At 44.7% G+C, this 17,723-nt stretch overlaps 1 protein-coding gene across 1 annotated transcript; it reads left to right on the top strand.

Moving 5' to 3' along the window:
• Positions 1-367: 367 nt before the first annotated feature.
• On the top strand, positions 368-4,810 carry LOC120967260 (uncharacterized). The gene is made up of 7 exons (XM_073502738.1): positions 368-516; positions 585-719; positions 1,829-1,959; positions 2,006-3,324; positions 3,792-4,323; positions 4,427-4,456; positions 4,566-4,810. Exons 1-7 carry the CDS (start codon positions 368-370, stop codon positions 4,808-4,810), a joined length of 2,541 nt encoding a protein of 846 aa, XP_073358839.1.
• The last annotated feature ends 12,913 nt before the right edge of the window (positions 4,811-17,723 follow it).

Raw genomic sequence — 17,723 nt, 5'->3', positions numbered from 1 at the left:
AACAAGCACTACCGGAATCGGCCAGATTGAGTGCCACACACTCCACAAACAGGGCATATTGCCTAGTGTTGTCCATAAACATTCGATAAAGAACACACTCTGGCTGATTCAGCGGTTCAAGTCGACTTGGCACGGAAGCTCGCATTTTCCTAAATTTATTCCAGACTTTTCGGCGATATTCATTCAATTGGGGATGATGTTCCCATCGACTAAGAGGTGCCCGTAATGACTTCATCTATCTTAAGATTTGGCCGGCTCAGTCTCTCGGAGGTCTAGTAATCATTGCGTATAAATCGATGAGCGTCCACGATCATCATGTTATTTGACACTCTTTCGTCACCCTCGGGTTTGTCGCACCGGAGTGGGGATGGGTGGACGACGCATCACCGAAAAGCGTGACGTGTACAGCTTCGGCATACTCCTCCAGATCGTCGAGCACGGTAACAACTTCCATGGCGACCCTGATGCCGCATCAGAGGGAAGCCAACGGTGGTTCCCCGTGGTCGCATGGACCAGGTATGAGGCCGGCGATCTGATGGAGCTGGTGGGGCCAGGCCAATAGTCTGCCATGACCCACGTTGCAGGGAGCTGGTGCAGAGGATGTGCAAGGTGGCATTCTGGTGTGCGCAACAGCGGCCATCGGCGAGGCCACCCATGAGCTCGATGGTGAAGATGCTGGAGGGCGAGACGGAGATCGCTCCGCCGCGCAACCTATTCCAGTATGTGGCGAGTGATGTAAAGACGGCATCAACGGCTTCAACAAATGTCACATCGTTTTGACGGTTGCCGGTGTCTTCATTATTACTCCTTCCGTTCCGATTTAAAGGGCTTATTCCAAAAATTAGAAATTTCATATTTATAAGGCTCATTGTCTTGGGAATATGCAAATATAGCTATGTATCTGTCAAATTTTGGTTCTCGGTGTAGAATGAAGCAATGGATGAAAGAGTGAGAGGGACATATGCATGTAACACTAATATCTTGTCTAGCACTCACTTAATTAGGTCCTTCTTGGTTGATGTGATTTGTAAGATAAATCTAAAAAACCGGAAAGGAGGTAGTACCACAGAAGAGAAGAAACGGAAGGCAAACCCTCCATATGGTCCTTTTACTCTGCTCTTGTGTACACTCTTTAACTTTTGAAGAAGTGACTTTCGTGAGCCTTCCTTCCTTTCCTAGACGTGCTCTGTTTTAATTCATCAGTGAGAAGGAATATCATATGGACGGTGTACATCACAACACATCACATCACGGACTGTTCCAAGCAAACCAGCACCATAGATATAATCCAATCAATCTGTAGCCGCACAAGACTTGGCTAGAGTCTTCTTGCTATACCAGACAGCTACGTGTGTGTGTGTATATATATATATATATATATATATATATATATATATATATATTACATCAACCAGCAGCCGCACAAATATATATACATACACGCTGATGAAACACAAAGTTTCTTCAATACATCTGAACAAATCAAGAAAAACGACCACCTTCTTCCTTGGCAAACCACAAGCTCTTCGTGCTCCGCCTTCCTTCGATCGACCCACAGACTGTAAGCTACTATCGTCTATTGTTCAAGCTAGCTTTTCTTCATTTCCTTAATTTTATCTCTCCTGGTTTAACAATATCTATCTAGCTAGTACTGGATTATTCAGATCAGATAGTAAACTAATTAGTTGCATGCAAATTGTGATCTTAATTCATCTTAAAGAAAGAATTACTCCACAATTATTACCAAGGAAAGTGCTTGCAGTAGCCTCAAGTTTTACCATGAAGGTTAGGCGCTCTTGGTTGTCTTTGCAAATGTTGACACCTACAGCTCCTTGTACGGAAATGAGACAGACCGGTTGTCGCTGCTTGAGTTCAGGAAGGCAACTCTCGACCCACTGCAGGCCCTCGTGTCCTGGAACGACAGCATCCACTTCGCTTGCAAATCTCTTGACTGGGATGGTGTTGTTTGTCAAACAAAAAAAATCCTCGGCTCTTTACCTTGAAGATCAAGGTTTAGTTGGAAAAATCTCCCCTTCGCTTGCAAATCTAACGCTCCTCAAAGATCTATTCCTAGACTCAGATAACTTCACAGGGAAGATCCCTCCATCTCTTGGACACTTGCATCGCCTGCAACGCCTCGTGTTGAGTAATAACACACTACAAGGATTCATACCTAGTTTTGCAAACTGTTCCAATCTCAGGGATCTATTTCTAAATCGCAATAATCTAGTAGGGCAAATTCCTATGGATTTACCTCTCAACCTTGCATTTCTGGACCTTCAATTTAATGAACTTACTGGAATCGTTCCGGATTACCTTGGCAATATGACAACACTATTAGTAATTCACTGTGTCTATAATAATATACAAGGCAACATCCCCAATGGCTTTGCAACGCTGCCCAGCCTACAATACATAAACATGGCTAAAAATAAGTTGGTGGGTAGGTTTCCACAAGCCATCTGGAATATTTCTACTCTTGATTCTCTTTGCCTTTCTTATAATTATCTTACTGGAGAGGTGACATCCAATCTCGGTAAACATCTACCTAATCTTAAGGAACTCGTTTTATCCGGTAACTTGTTTCAAGGGCATATACCCCTTTCATTGATAAATGCTTCCAAGCTCTCCCTCATTGATATATCAAACAATAATTTCACTGGGGTAGTTCCTAGCTCCATCGGCAAACTAACCAAATTGTATAAGTTAAATTTGGAGGACAATAAACTCGAAGCACATAGTGATCAAGACTGGGAGTTTATGTATAGCTTAGCCAATTGCTCAGAACTACAAATATTTTCGATCACTTCCAATCGTCTAGAAGGCCACTTACCAGCTTCATTAGGTAACCTTTCGAATCAGCTTCAAGTTCTATACCTGGGAGGAAATAAATTATCATGGAGTTTTCCCTCCGGCATACAAAATCTTGCCAACCTGACTAGATTAGGATTGTCATGCAATCAATTTACAGGTGGGATTCCTGAATGGCTTGGAAGTATCAAGAAGTTACAAACAATAGGTTTACATCACAATGACTTTACAGGGTTTCTTCCAATATCTCTTTCGAATTTATCTTTACTAGGGAACCTCTTTCTCAACTCCAATAAGTTTGGTGGTCTCATACCCCCAGGCCTAGGAAACCTCCAAATGCTTCAACAATTAAACATTTCCGACAACAATCTTCATGGTAGGGTGCCAAAGGAGATCTTTAGAATTCCGACAATATTAGCAGTTGATCTATCTTTCAACAACCTTGATGGACATCTTCCTACCGAGATTGGCAATTCCAGGCAGCTTGCATATTTTTCACTTTCAACAAATAAGGTATCCGGAGATATTCCGAACGCTTTGGGTAATTGTGAAAGCTTGGAAGCCATCTATTTGGATTCATATATTTAGCGGTAGCATCCCCACTTCAGTAGGCAACCTTCACAGCCTAAGTTTTGTCAATTTTCTAACAATAACTTGAATGGGTCGATACCAACCTCTCTCGGCAACCTGAAATATCTTGAGCAACTAGACTTGTCATTTAACCAACTAGAGGGGGAGGTCCCAACAGAAGGAATCTTCAAGAATGTAACAAATATGCGAATTGATGGAGATCATGGGCTTTGTGGTGGGGTTTTTGAGTTACACCTACTGCCATGCCCTGTTATGCCTTCAAAGCCAACCAATCACAAGGCCTTCGTTGTACTCGAAGTAGTGACCCATGTGGTCATTATAGTCTCGGTTGCTATGGTCATACTTGTTTTATTGTCCTGGGGGGGGGGGGGGGGGGGGGGGGAGAACAGAAGAGGAAATCTTTATTGTTGCCATCATTTGGTAGACAATTTCCCAAAGTGTCTTTCAATGATATTACTAGAGCAACACAGGGGTTCGCAACATCCAGCATAATTGGAAGAGGGAGATATGGTTCTGTTTATCAAGGAAAATTATTTCAAGATGGAAGTGATGTTGCCATAAAAGTCTTCAGCCTAGAGACAAGGGGGTCACAGAAGAGCTTCATCGCAGAATGTAACGCCTTAAGAAATGTGTGCCACCGTAATCTCGTCCCTATCTTAACTGCATGCTCAAGCATTGATTCTAACGGGAATGATTTCAAAGCTCTAGTGTATGAGTTCATGCCTGGAGGGGACTTACATAGACTACTATACTCAACTCAAGACGATGAGGGCTCTTCAGACCGGAGATATGTTATTACATTGGCTCAAAGGCTAAGCATTGTGGTGGACGTAGCAGATGCATTGGAGTACCTACACCACAACAATCAAAGAACAATTGTTCATTGCGATATGAAGCCTAGCAACATTCTATCGGATGACAGTATGACAGCTCATGTTGGAGATTTCGGCCTTTGCAAGGTTTAAAGTTCACACAGTAGTATCATCACGTGGCGGATCATACTCGACTTCTTCTACCTTTGCAGTAAAGGGCACAATTGGATATGTTGCTCCAGGTAATAATGTTGAGATTTTCATATCCTCCTGTTTAAGTTGAGAATGATTTCTGCCTGTATATACTAACATGGGATTAACCTATATATTCTTGCATGTGAACTAGTACAGAATGTGCAACAGGCGCTCATGTTTCGACTGCTAGCAACGTCTATAGCTTTGGAATCGTTCTACTTGAAATATTCTTGCGTAAGAGGCCGACTGATGATATGTTCAAGGATGGACTGGACATTGCAAAATTCGTCGAGGTGCACTATTCTTCCAAAGTATCACAGATTGTTGACCCTGAGTTACTACAAGATGAAGCGGAGTTTCCCAACGGAAGTCCATTAGCCATGAAGAGGCAAAGGACTTGAACTGTTTAATTTCAGTGCTAAACATTGGACTTTGCTGCACCAAGGTGTCCCCGAACGAGCGCCCCAACATGCAGGAAGTGGCTGCAAGCACTAGTAGAAAAAGGTTCATTTGTCCCGGTTCATAAGGCTCATTTGTCCCGGTTCCCGAACCGGGACTAAACTGTCGGTACTAATGCCCGGTACTATTAGTCCCGGTTCTTATACGAACCGGGACAGATGGGCCTCCACGTGGCCTCTGCGGCTTGCCCAGGCAGGGGGGCCTTTTGTCCCGGTTGGCGCATCAGCAGTTCAGGAGCTGAGGTTTTTGTTTTTTTAGGGGGGGGGGGGGGGGGGTTTGGGAGTTTTGTAGGGTTAATTTAGGGGTTTCATATATTGTGTTAGCTAGCTAACAGAGAGAAGTGTCCTTTCTTATATCCGTGCTTGGTCGACGCTATGTACTATTCGTATAGAGAGAGGACTCGACATGCTAGCTAGTAAGCAAATGAAGGAAACCATTAAGTACAGAAGATCGTCATGAACATATACATATGAGAGAAGTGATTGACCTCTCCTTCTCCGAGAGATTGGTCGAACAACAAGTTTTCGTATATCTATCCGACGATTACAATATAATCCCCTAGCATATGAACTCAAGTTCCACATAGTATTCTCCGGCTTTATTTATGACGTGGTCAAGAAAGAATCCCGCCAATTCCTCTTGAATTGCTTTTATGCGATCTTGTGGTAGGGGTTCATTCCGCATCTCCCACGTCTAATTTGAAGAAGGGAGTCAATACATATATATGAATGAAACTCAACACAAATGATGGTAATAAAATGAAATTATGAATATTATTGCTTACGCACTTCAAATTGTCTTTTAGTGTAGCCCCGCTTAGTCTTGCACATCGCATTGTAAATGAACTCGCAAACATAGTATCCACAGTAATCATTTCCGGCTTCCTGCCACAAGCACTTTACGAGAAATAGAGGTCAATCAAACTGATAATGAAGCATTATAAATGGCATTGATGAAAGTAGCTAGAATAAACGGGAGATGCGCGGAAGTATAGCTAGCTAGTAGTACTTACTTTCGGGTGTGTCCATCGCAGCTTCTTCGGCAGTCCCGGAACTTCTACGGTGAACCTTTTCCAACACCTGGAAGACAAAGAAAATAATTATTACTTGATATCAGGAAATGAACAAAGTTGCCGATATGATACGATAATGATCGATTGAACTTACTTCTCGAGCAGTTTAGTCATGTCCGCATACTCCTTGGGATCTTTTCGTCTCGAGTCTAAGACGGTTACTAGTCCCTGCTCAAGCTTGATCTCTAGGAGAATATAGTGGAACATGCGCACGCATGCATAACTCATCGATTACTTTACTATAACCTCAAGTAATAAGGGAAACCCAATATGCACAAGACAGTAACACTCACTTGAAGTTGTAAGGAAAGAGTATTTTATCTTTGTTTTGATTTATTATCAACGATCGTAGCAAGTTGGCCTCGGTTTCTTTGGGCTGCCATTCAAGGTAGAATTGGTCTATGAGATTTGTGTTAATGAACCCAATATCATAGATTTCTGCTTTTCTGCATTCGACGATCTTCAATCATAGTGAGGATAATTATATATACATGCAATGAAAGAGCTGAGCTATATATAGAGACTTAATGACAGAAGTAGTACTTACAGACAGTAGCAAGTGACCGTTAATTTATCGAGGGCCTTTTGATTGAAAAACTGGAAGAACTCCTCAAATGGAACAGACAATGTATCAGTTCCAACGAGGTCGTGCTCCTCTTTAATTCCCAGTGTCAAAGTATCCTTCCCAGACTCTCTGCAGGTTTTCATGTACCAATTATGGAATCTTCGCATCATCATTGTTAGAGCAGTTTCATCTTTGACGAGAGGCTTCCCGTACTGGTATTTGTGTTCGTCCACCTCCATGAAATCATAATGTGCATCGTCGGGTTCGTAATCTCCAAGATTGGTACCGGGCAAAATCCTCGGATCATTAGGGACGATATCGCTAGACACCTTGAGCGGGGGGAACGATTGGTTCGCTTGTTCGCCGAGCTGGGCAATTTGTTTCCCAGCTCGTCGTTCTGCTAACCTTTGATCACTGCAAGTACTTCCCGACCACGAAGCTTCGATAAATGACCTTTCAATAATGCGCTCATAGTTGTTTTTCGACGGAGACGGTGGTGGTTTCTTCGGGCAATCGATAGTGCGCTTTGCTTTCACCGGATCTACCTTCTCCTCCGAAGGTGGATGTTTTTTAGCTCTTGTTGTTTCAAAGAAGTCCCTCACTTGGGCTTCACAGATCTCTGTGTTTTCCTTTTGGGTCATCTCGTATGGTAACTTCTTAGGAGGCTTCAGAGATGGCCGAATCTGCCATGCCTCCCGCCTCTGGCTGTACTGCTAGACGCCGGAGCAGACGGAGCGGCTGCGGCTGTCTTCTTTCCTTGCTTACGAGGCGGAGAAGAAGGAGTACAACGCGCTGGAGCAGCCGGAGCGGCGGCAGCTCTCTTCCGCCCTTGCTAAGGAGACGGAGGAGGAGGTGGGCTGGTTGGACGCGCCGGAGAAGGAAGCGGAGTGCCCTTATCACTCGCCGGAGGAGGAGGCAGAGTGCCCTGATCACTCGCCGGAGGAGGAGGCGGAGGAGGAGGCGGAGTGCCCTGACTCGCTGGAGGAGGAGGAGGCGGCGGAGGCGTCCAGTTCAGAAGGTTGATGATATCCTTCCGCCATGGGCATGGAGTCTTCAGAGCAGAACCCAGCCGAGTCTCCCCTTCACTGGTAGGGTGGTCGAGCTCGAGGTCCTCAAATCCCTCCATTATTTCATCCACCATCACAGCAGCATATCCTTTTGGAATCGGCCGGCAGTGGAAAGTTGCGCCGGGTTGAGGAGGTGCAACAGAGCCAACAGCTGCCTTGACTTTTAATTTATGCCATTGCGTCATGAGGTGGCAATGTTGAGACCCCGTGATAGCATCCACGGGATAGCTAGCAGGAGTCGTGAAGACAGCCTCCTGAAGCAGCTCGGTGGAAGCCACGCTGCTTTTTTGCTGAGATGGCGGGGTAGCTTCGGGGGTATCTTCGAGAGGTCGCTTGCCTACTTGTTCCTCTAGCGCTTGTACCCTATCGTGCAGCTTCTGCAGTTGGGTCAGCTCCACTTTCCTCTTCCTCTCTCGGCGTTTGTAACCGCCTGCGTCGGGAAACCCAGCCTTCCACGAAACGGAGCCTGGCATGCCTCGTGTCCGTCCAGGGTGCTCAGGATTCTCGAGGGCATGTGTGAGCTCATCATTCTCTCTGTTGGGAATGAACGTCCCTTCCTGCGCTGCATTGATAAACTTCTGAAGCTTCTTGACGGGTGTTTCAAGTTGCTCGTTCGTCCAAACGCACCTCCCTGTTTCAGGGTCCAAGGTTCCCCCAACCCCGAAGAACCAAGTCCTTGAACGGTCTGGCCAGTTCAATGTCTGTGGTACGACCCCTTTAGCAAGCAGGTCATTCTCAGCCTTGTCCCACAACGGTCGAGCTTTGAGGTAGCCACCTGAGCCCATGCGATGGTGAAGCTCCTTCTTTGCAACATTTTTCTTGTTTGTCGCTGACATCTTACTCTTCTCCGAATTTTTGTGGGCGACAAATGCGGCCCAGTGATCTCTGATCTTCTCAAATTGGCCGGTGAATTCTGGAGTCTTGTCATTTTCGACAAACGTTGATTTCAGCTCATTCTTCCACCTCCTGAATAGATCAGCCATTTTCTTAAGAGCATAAGCCTTGATCAATGGCTCTTTAACTGGCTTCTCCGGATCCTCCTCTGGCGGTAGGGTGAAATTTGCCTTCAGCGCGGTCCAAAGATCAGCTTTCTACCTATCGTTGTCATAAGACACCTCAGAGTCTTCGTTCTTAGGCTTAAACCATTGCTCGATGCTGATCGGGATCATGTCCCTAACAAGAACCCCGCACTGAGCAGAAATTGCTTGCTTGGTCTAGAGGGGTTCAATCGATTGGCCATCGCGATCGATTTCGGTGATCGTGTACCTTTCATCCGAGCGCAACTTTCTCTTCGGGCCTCGTCTTGTTACTGAAGTTTTGCTCGATCCGGAGGGCTAGAAAATAAGAAAGAAGAGAGTTAATATGTGTACATACCAAAACAATTAATGCATCAATTAGCTATAGTCAGCACATGCTTAATTAATATATATACCTGGCCGGACTCCGTTCGTTCACCGGAGCCGTCTTCACGGTGTCCTTCTTCCACCGGCATTCGGTTATCGGAGCCATCATAATCATGGCCTTCCTCCTGCATAGCTCGATCACCGTAGCCTGCTTCTTCACCCTGTCCTTCCAGACCATCGGTGTCGTTGAGATACGACATGACGACATCATCAGCTCCGGCTGCGATTATGTCCCCCAATACCGCCTCTGCTTCCTCGTCTCGGTCGTGCTCCATAGTTTCTGCAAATATTTAACATGGCATTTATTATACAAACATGACAGATGGATATATTAGTGGCAAACATAGACCTAGCTAGCTAATCACAATAAGGAATCATATTAGTGGCCTCGACGCTTCTCTAGGGTTTGGGGTGGCCTCGGCAATGCTTCAAGGGTTTGGGGTGGCCTCGACGACAACGCTCTTTTAACTTGGTAAATTTGGGTGGCCTCGAGAGAGTTTGTCGGGTAGGGGCGGGAGGGGCCGGGTAGGAGACCGACATCGTTTTTCTAGGGTTTGGGTGTCCTCGAGAGTTGGTCGAGTGAGAGGGGGGCGCTCCCGTGGTCTAAGTTATCGGGGTCGTGAGGGGGTATATCGACCGCCCCTCATGTGGAAGTAATCGGGGAGGGGGTATATCGACATTGACGACATACATACATGAGAAAATAATGTTATCGGGGAGGGGGTATATCAACCCCCCCCCCTCATGTCGATGTTATCGGGGAGGGGTTATATCGACAACGACATACCCGATAAAAAAAAGAAGAGGAAGAAGAAGAAAAAAGAGGTGTCTATTCCTTTCTTCTTCTCCTCTTTTTTTCTTCTTCTTCCTCTTCATGTATCGGAGAGGGGGTATATCGACCCCCCCCTCATGTATCCACATACATACATCCATCTATGGATCATCATTGGAAAAAAATGCATACATCCATGGATCATCATTTCTCATACATATCCATCTATAGCCACATACATATATAAATGGAAAAAAGTCCTATGAAAAAAATACATATATGAACAAAAATACATATATACTTGGTAAATATTCTATGAACATCATTTCTCATATATATCAATGCATACATCCATGGATCATCATTGCTCATATATCGATAGTCATATATAAAAACTTTCTATATATGAACAAAAAACTTTCTATGAAAAAAAACATTTTTGACATATTTAGCATATTCTAAATTTTCCTAACTCTTTTACAACCAGAAAATTACTCCAACTTCATGACAGTACCCACACTCCATTTCACCAAAAACCTTCTGATCCATAGTTCAAAATTTTAAAATTTCATTCAAATGAAATTTGAACCAGATTCAAATTCCTTGCTGAAAACCTATTCTAAACCAGTCCAAAAATTCTGAAATTTTGCCATCACCTTTGTCTTGCATCAGTACCTCACCACAAAAAAATTCATAAATTCTAAAAATGCCCAAAGCCATCTAGCATTCCATCAAACACCTTCTATGCATTGTTCATCACTGTAAAAAAAATCAAAAATTTCAAAACTCCTTCTCCTCTCATCTCCATCTCCTCTCCTCTCCACTCCTTCACGGCATTGCTGCCGCTCCACTCCTTCTCCTCTCCTTCTCATCACAGTTCTTCAATGCATCGGGGCCGGCGGCGACCATGGAGCAGTGGTGGAAGAACATGCGGTGCCCCCATGTTTGGTTTTGGTAATTGATGACAATCTCTATGGACTAATGGTTGCCTTGAGTTATATTTGAAGGATTTGTCCATAGGCATTTCTTGAAGTCCATGTGTTGGTTTCAAGGAGTTTATGTGGTGACCAAGGTGTTATTAAGGAATTATCCAAAGATTGGTCATGTGAGAGTTGAGCTTATTGCAAGCATGTCTTGGAGAAGAAGATTGTGTGATCATTCATGTATATCTTCAAGACATCATCCAAAAGAAGAGAGTTGAAAAGATTCAAGGTTGATCAAGACTAAGTCAAGAGTGAATCAACTTGATCAACTCACAAAGCGTAGAAGATGTACCGAGAGGGATCAAGCGATCCCATGGTGTGGTAAGCATTGTCAATTACGCTTTGTGTACTAACCCATGGTCTTTGTGAGAGTTCTTTGTGGGGTTAGGTTGCGGTGTGCAAGTTCAAGTGAAGCATCATGAAGAGATCAAATGCTTGAAGCTTGCCGTCCATTGTGGTGACAATGGACTTGTGAAGATGTGCGGAAGAGTGGCTCACCCATAGTGGAGTATGGGGGAGCAATCAACTAGTCTTCGTCGAGCCAACGCAACCAAGAAAGGTGGTCCAACTTGAGGGAGTCAAGATCGTCATCATCTAGCTCAAGTGGACCATGTGCAAGACAAAGGTTTGCCCTTGATAGGTTTTCTATTTTACCGGTCTCATGATGGTAGTTGGGAGACCGGGTTATAGGATCGATTGCCATACTATCAAGGGGGCTCTCGATGAGTAGCTTGATCGTATCATTCGTAGAGAGCTCAAACCATTGCATCCTTGCCTCATCTTTATTGGTTCTTGTTTGGTTCTTTTCTTTGTGAGTTTTGGAGCTTATGATCATCTTGATGGCAAGCTCGAGTACACCGAAAACGGAGTTCACTCGCATCTTCTATGATGTTTTCGATGTTGGAGGTTATGCTGGTTCTTCTCGGTTGGAGGTTTCACTCCTCTGTTTGTTGGCATCCCTACTGTTTTGATGCTACTCATCTTCCTCTTTCCAACAAGCTTGAGTTTGCTCAATTCGGAGCTCATATGCAGAAGTTATGGCAGTTTTGGTCCCAGCGGTAGTACCGCGGGCCGGAGCGGTAGTACCGCTTGGGTTCTACAAGCGGTAGTACCGCTCTAGAGCGATAGTACCGCTCCAGAGCGGTAGTACCGCTGGTAGCCCCCAGCCGTAGTACCGCTACGGTCTCGTACTAGTACCGCCTCGATTCAAGGGGTCTTTTTTCGTGTCGGGTTCTACGGTACTAGCCGCGGCAGTGGGGGCCGTAGTACCGCTCGTTTGCGGTAGTACCACCCTGCCACCGCGGTAGTACCGCTCCGGGCCCAGCGGCAGTACCGCGAGGGGGAGCGGTAGTACCGCTTATAGGGGCAAGCGGTAGTACCGCTGGCCAAGCGGTAGTACCGCTCTCTGCGGGGCTGAAGTGGGGGTAACGGTTGGATTGTTCCCCCCACTATATAAGGAGGTCTTCTTCCCCAATGAACCTTATCTCTTGAGCTCGTGTTCTTCCCCCATTGTTGACCTTCTTCGAGCTTGCTAACTCTCAATCCCTCCATGGATTCTTGCTAGTTTTTGAGGGAAAAGAGAGAGGAGATCTAGATCCACATTTCCACCAATCACTTTCTCCTCTATGTGAGGGGAACCCATTGGATCTAGATCTTGGAGTTCTTGGTGTTCTCCTTCTTGTTCTTCCTCTCATTTTCCTCCCTAGCATTAGTTGCTTCGGTGGGATTTGAGAGAGAAGGACTTGGGCACTCCGTGTGCCCTTGCCATTTCATTTGGTGCATCGGTTTGAGTTCTCCACGGTGATACGTGGAAGTTACAAATTGAGAAGCTTATTACTCTTGGGGTGCTTGGTGCCCTTGAGCTTGTTCCTCTTGGGTGCTTGGGCGCCCTAGACGGTTGGTGGTGTTCGGAGCTCAATCATTGTGGTGTAAAGCTCCGGGCAAGCGTCGGGGTCTCCAATTAGGTTGTGGAGATCGCCCCGAGCAATTTGACGGGTTCCGGTGACTGCCCCCAAGGGTTGCCAAAGTGTACGGGTTCGGTGACCGCCCCCAAGGGTTGCCATTTGTACGGGTTCGGTGACCGCCCTCAAGGGTCCCTTAGTGGAATCACGGCATCTTGCATTGTGCGAGGGCGTGAGGAGATTACGGTGGCCCTAGTGGCTTCTTGGGGAGCATTGTGCCTCCACACCGCTCCAAACGGAGATTAGCATCCGCAAGGGTGTGAACTTCGGGATACATCGTCGTCTCCGCGTGTCTCGGTTATCTCTTACCCAAACCCTTTATTTATGCACTTTACTTTGTGATAGCCATATTGTTTCTTGTCATATATCTTGCTATCACTTAGTTGTTTATCTTGCTTAGCATAAGTTATTGGTGCACATAGGTGAGCCTAGTTGTTGTAGGTTTTGTGCTTGTCAAATTAACCGCTAGGTTTATTCCGCATTTGTTCAAGCCTAAACCATAACTATTTTAAAGTGCCTATTCACCCCCCCCCCTCTAGGCGACATCCACGATCTTTCAAGTGGCACAGAGCAAAGGGGCTCAGGGGGATGCGAAGACCGGGAGCAAGGGACCAAAGGGAAAGGGGGGGCTCACCGGGGGGCGCGGCGATGGCTGGAGGCCGGCGACGAGGACTGGCGGGCTCAGGGCAGCACGCGGTGACGTGGCAGGGCTCGGAGCAGCACGCAGGTGACGGGGCAGGGCTCGGGGCAGCACATGGCGGGCTCGAGGCAGCACGCGGCGACGGTGTCGGCGGCGGCGGTGGCGACGGCGAGGTGGAGCAGCCTGACGGCGTCGGGGCACGGCTCGATGGCGACGGCGACGAGGAGCAGGGGCATCGGGGCGGAGAATAACAAGTGAATTTTGGAGAAATTTCTAAGTGTTTGCTTATATACAAAAAGCACCGGTCCCGGTTCGTGGCACCAACCGGGACCAATGCCCCCCTTTAGTCCCGGTTGGTGCCACCAACCGGGACCAAAGGTATCTTTTCAGCAGCCGAAAGGGTGGGAAGTAGAGGCCTTTGGTCCCGGTTGGTGCCACCAACCGGGACTAAAGGGGGGCATTGGTCCCGGTTGGTGCCACGAACCGGGACCAATGCACCCCTTTAGTCTCGGTTGGTGCTACCAACCGGGACCAAAGGCCTTGTACTAGCGCGGTGCGGTGGGAAGTTTAGTCCCACCTTGCTAGTTGAGGAGCTCCGGCACCTGTTTATAAGCGCTGATGTGCCATCCAATTCGAACTCCTCACTATTGCACGCCTTATGGCCTAAACTTGTCTCTGTTCTGCCACCTGTTGGGCCTGCTGCGGGCCTGAATCCTGCTACCTCTTGAGCTTGCGTCGGTTTTTTCCCTTGTAGAGGAAAGGGTGATGCAACACAGTAGCGTAAGTATTTTCCTCAGTTTTGAGAACCAAGGTAGCAATCCAGTAGGAGACCACGCACAAGTCGCCTCGTACCTACACAAACAAATAAGAACCTTGCAACCAACGCGATAAAGGGGTTGTCAATCCCTTCACGGCCACTTGCAAGAGTGAGATCTGGTAGAGATAATATAAATATTTTTGGTATTTTTATGATATAGATTGAAAGTAAAGATTGCAAAATAAAAGTAGATCGGAAACTTATATGATGGAAAATAGACCCGGGGGCCATAGGTTTCACTAGTGGCTTCTCTCAAGATAGCATAAGTATTACGGTGGGTGAACGAATTACTGTCGAGCAATTGATAGAAAAGCGAATAATTATGAGAATATCTAGGCATGATCATGTATATAGGCATCATGTCCGTGACAAGTAGACCGACTCCTGCCTGCATCTACTACTATTACTCCACACATCGACCGCTATCCAGCATGCATCTAGAGTATTAAGTTCATAAGAATGGAGTAACACATTAAGCAAGATGACATGATGTAGAGGGATAAACTCAAGCAATATGATATAAACTCCATCTTTTTATCCTCGATGGCAACAATACAATGTGTGCCTTGCTGCCCCTACTGTCACTGGGAAAGGACACCGCAAGATTGAACCCAAAGCCAAGCACTTCTCCCATTGCAAGAAAGATCAATCTAGTAGGCCAAACCAAACTGATAATTCGAAGAGACTTGCAAAGATAACCAATCATACATAAAAGAATTCAGAGGAGAATCAAATATTGTTCATAGATAAACTTGATCATAAACCCACAATTCATTGGATCTCGACAAACACACCGCAAAAGAAGATTGCATCGAATAGATCTCCAAGAGAATCGAGGAGAACTTTGTATTGAGATCCAAAGAGAGAGAAGAAGCCATCTAGCTAGTAACTATGGACCCGAAGGTCTGAGGTAAACTACTCACACATCATCGGAGAGGCTATGGTGTTGATGTAGAAGCCCTCCATGATCGATTCCCTCTCCGGCGGAGCGCCGGAAAAGGCCCCAAGATGGGATCTCATGGGAACAGAAGGTTGCGGCGGTGGAAATAGGGTTTCGTGGTGCTCCTGTATGTTTTCAGGCTATATGAGTATATATAGGCGAAGAAAGTCGGTCAGGAGAGGCACGAGGGGCCCACGAGGGTGGGGGCGCGCCCACCCCCCTAGGGTGCACCTCCCTGCCTCGTGGCTCCCTTGTTCGTTTCTTGACGTCCACTCCAAGTTCCCTGGATCCTGGATTACGGGAATCACAAGCTTTAACACAAGTATTTCTCAAATTCACAACTACTCAACTAGCATGACTCTAATATCACCATCTTCATATCTCAAAACAATCATCAAGTATCAAACTTCTCATAGTATTCAATGCACTTTGTATGATAGTTTTTATTAATGCTATCTTAGATGTTCATCACTTTAGGACTATTTGTATAATTAAAGGAAATTACCATGCTGTTTAAGACTCCCAAAATAATATAAGTGAAGCATGAGAGTTCAACAATTTTTATAAAATAAAACCACCACCGTGCTCTAAAAGATATAAGTGAAGCACTAGAGCAAATTTTAACTAGCTCAAAAGATATAAGTGAAGCACATAGAGTATTCTAATAAATTCTGATTCATGTGTGTCTCTCCCAAAAGTGTATCCAGCGAGGATGATTGTGGTAAACTAAAAAGCAAAGACTCAAAATCATACAAGATGCTCCAAGCAAAACACATATCATGTGGTGAATAAAAATATAGCCTCAAGTAAAGTTACCGATAGATGAAGACGAAAGAGGGGATGCCTTCCGGGGCATCCCCAAGCTTAGGCTTTTGGTGTCCTTTGGATTTTACCTTGGGGTGCCTTGGGCATCCCCAAGATTATGCTCTTGCCACTCCTTATTCCATAATCCATCAAATCTTTACCCAAAACATGAAAACTTCACAACACAAAACTCAAATAGAAAATCTCATAAGCTCCGTTAGCGAAATAAAACAAACCACCACTTTAAGGTACTGTAATGAACTCATTATTTATTTATATTGGTGTTAAACTTGCTGTATTCCAGCTTTTCTATGATTCATAACCCCCCCCCCCCCCCGATACTACTCATAGGTTCATCAAAATAAGCAAACAACACACGAAAAACAGAATCTGTCAAAAACAGAACAGTCTGTAGTAATATGTATCTAAAGCAAACTTATGTAAATCCAAAAATTCTGAAATAAATTTGTGGACGTGAGGAATTTGTCTAGTAATCAGGTGCAAAAAGAATCAATTAAAAAGGACTCTCTGATAAAAATGGCAGCTATTCTCGTGAGCGCAAAGGTTTCTGTTTTTTACAGCATGATCATATAAACTTTACCCACGTCTTCCCAACGGTTCTACTTGGCACAGACACTAATTAAAACATAAAAACACATCTAATCAGAGGCTAATAATTATTTATTACTAAACAGGGGCAAAAAGAAAGAAAAAAATAAAATTGGGTTGCCTCCCAACAAGCGCTATCGTTTAACGCCCCTAGCTAGCCATAAAAACAAGGATAGATCTAAGTATTATTATCTTTGGTATGCAATTCTTTAATTGAACACTTATATTCGTTAGGGGTTTCCTTACTTTTACTAAAGATCAAACTTCTAGGCAAGAAATCAAGAAATTCATTTGTAGCCAAAGGTTCCTTAATGATTGTGAAAAAGTTGGGGTGAACACTTATTGATTTAAGATCCGCAGTTCCCGTACTAGAAGATTCACCGTTATTTTTAGGAACATACATAAGTTTGGCAATTTTGGCTGTAGGAGGATTTGGAGTATTTCTTATGGAAGAAAAGGGAGACCCTAAGTTAGTAATAATACCCTCAAGTTTATCAATTCTTGTGGAATCTTGATCTATTTTTTCGTTAACTATGGGTTCCTTTTAAAAAAAATCAGAGTAACTCCTACCTTATATCCATACTAGTACAATGCCCGTGCGTTGCCACGGGCTCTTGAAATAGTTTGCAAGAGTTATATAAAGATAATGCATGTTAAATTTCACACGTACGGACAATATAACACAGACACAATTATTTAATAATTAAAGTACATTTTTGCAATGTAAATTGCCAAAAAGAAAAATTAACGGCATGTCCATGTAACAAACTTAATGGAGTTCCAACTAAACATCTATTATAAAATTATTAATATCTAGGTTATACGCTTAAGAAATTCTTTCACAATATACGGAAAGTTGTCTTTAGCTTCATTCCCACGATGTTTTAGCAAGTATAATAAAAACTGCTTTCTCAACTCATATCCATCCTGCACAAACAATATATGTAGTTAGTATGAAAATAAGTAACGGACAATACTCACCGCGCAAACTGGCTTGACCCGTTCCACCAGAGCATAAAATGAATCATCGCTAATCATAATTCCCATTAACATCAACCAGTATTCTTGGTGTTTATTACTGTTAGTCAACTGGCATTTCAAGTTTCATTACTGCCTGAAATGAAGGTTATCACTCTAAAATAGCATGGTCATATTAGTGACCGTGCAAACTTCAAGATTTAAAACCGATAAGCAGCCCTTCAAATTAGAAAGGGTGCACGTG

This window comes from Aegilops tauschii, chromosome 6 (genome assembly GCF_002575655.3).
Source record: "Aegilops tauschii subsp. strangulata cultivar AL8/78 chromosome 6, Aet v6.0, whole genome shotgun sequence".
NCBI classification, from domain to species: domain Eukaryota; kingdom Viridiplantae; phylum Streptophyta; class Magnoliopsida; order Poales; family Poaceae; genus Aegilops; species Aegilops tauschii.
Note: the sequence above shows the minus strand (reverse complement) of the source record. Positions and strands in the feature narration are given on the sequence as shown.

Excerpts from the sequence above, each read along its gene's own strand:
- LOC120967260 (XM_073502738.1), top strand. The coding sequence starts at position 368 with ATGGGTGGACGACGCATCACCGAAAAGCGTGACGTGTACAGCTTCGGC. Across the intron at positions 720-1,828 it reads CCGCCGCGCAACCTATTCCA|CTCCTTGTACGGAAATGAGA; the intron begins GTATGTGGCGAG and ends TGACACCTACAG. Across the intron at positions 4,457-4,565 it reads AATTGGATATGTTGCTCCAG|AATGTGCAACAGGCGCTCAT; the intron begins GTAATAATGTTG and ends GAACTAGTACAG.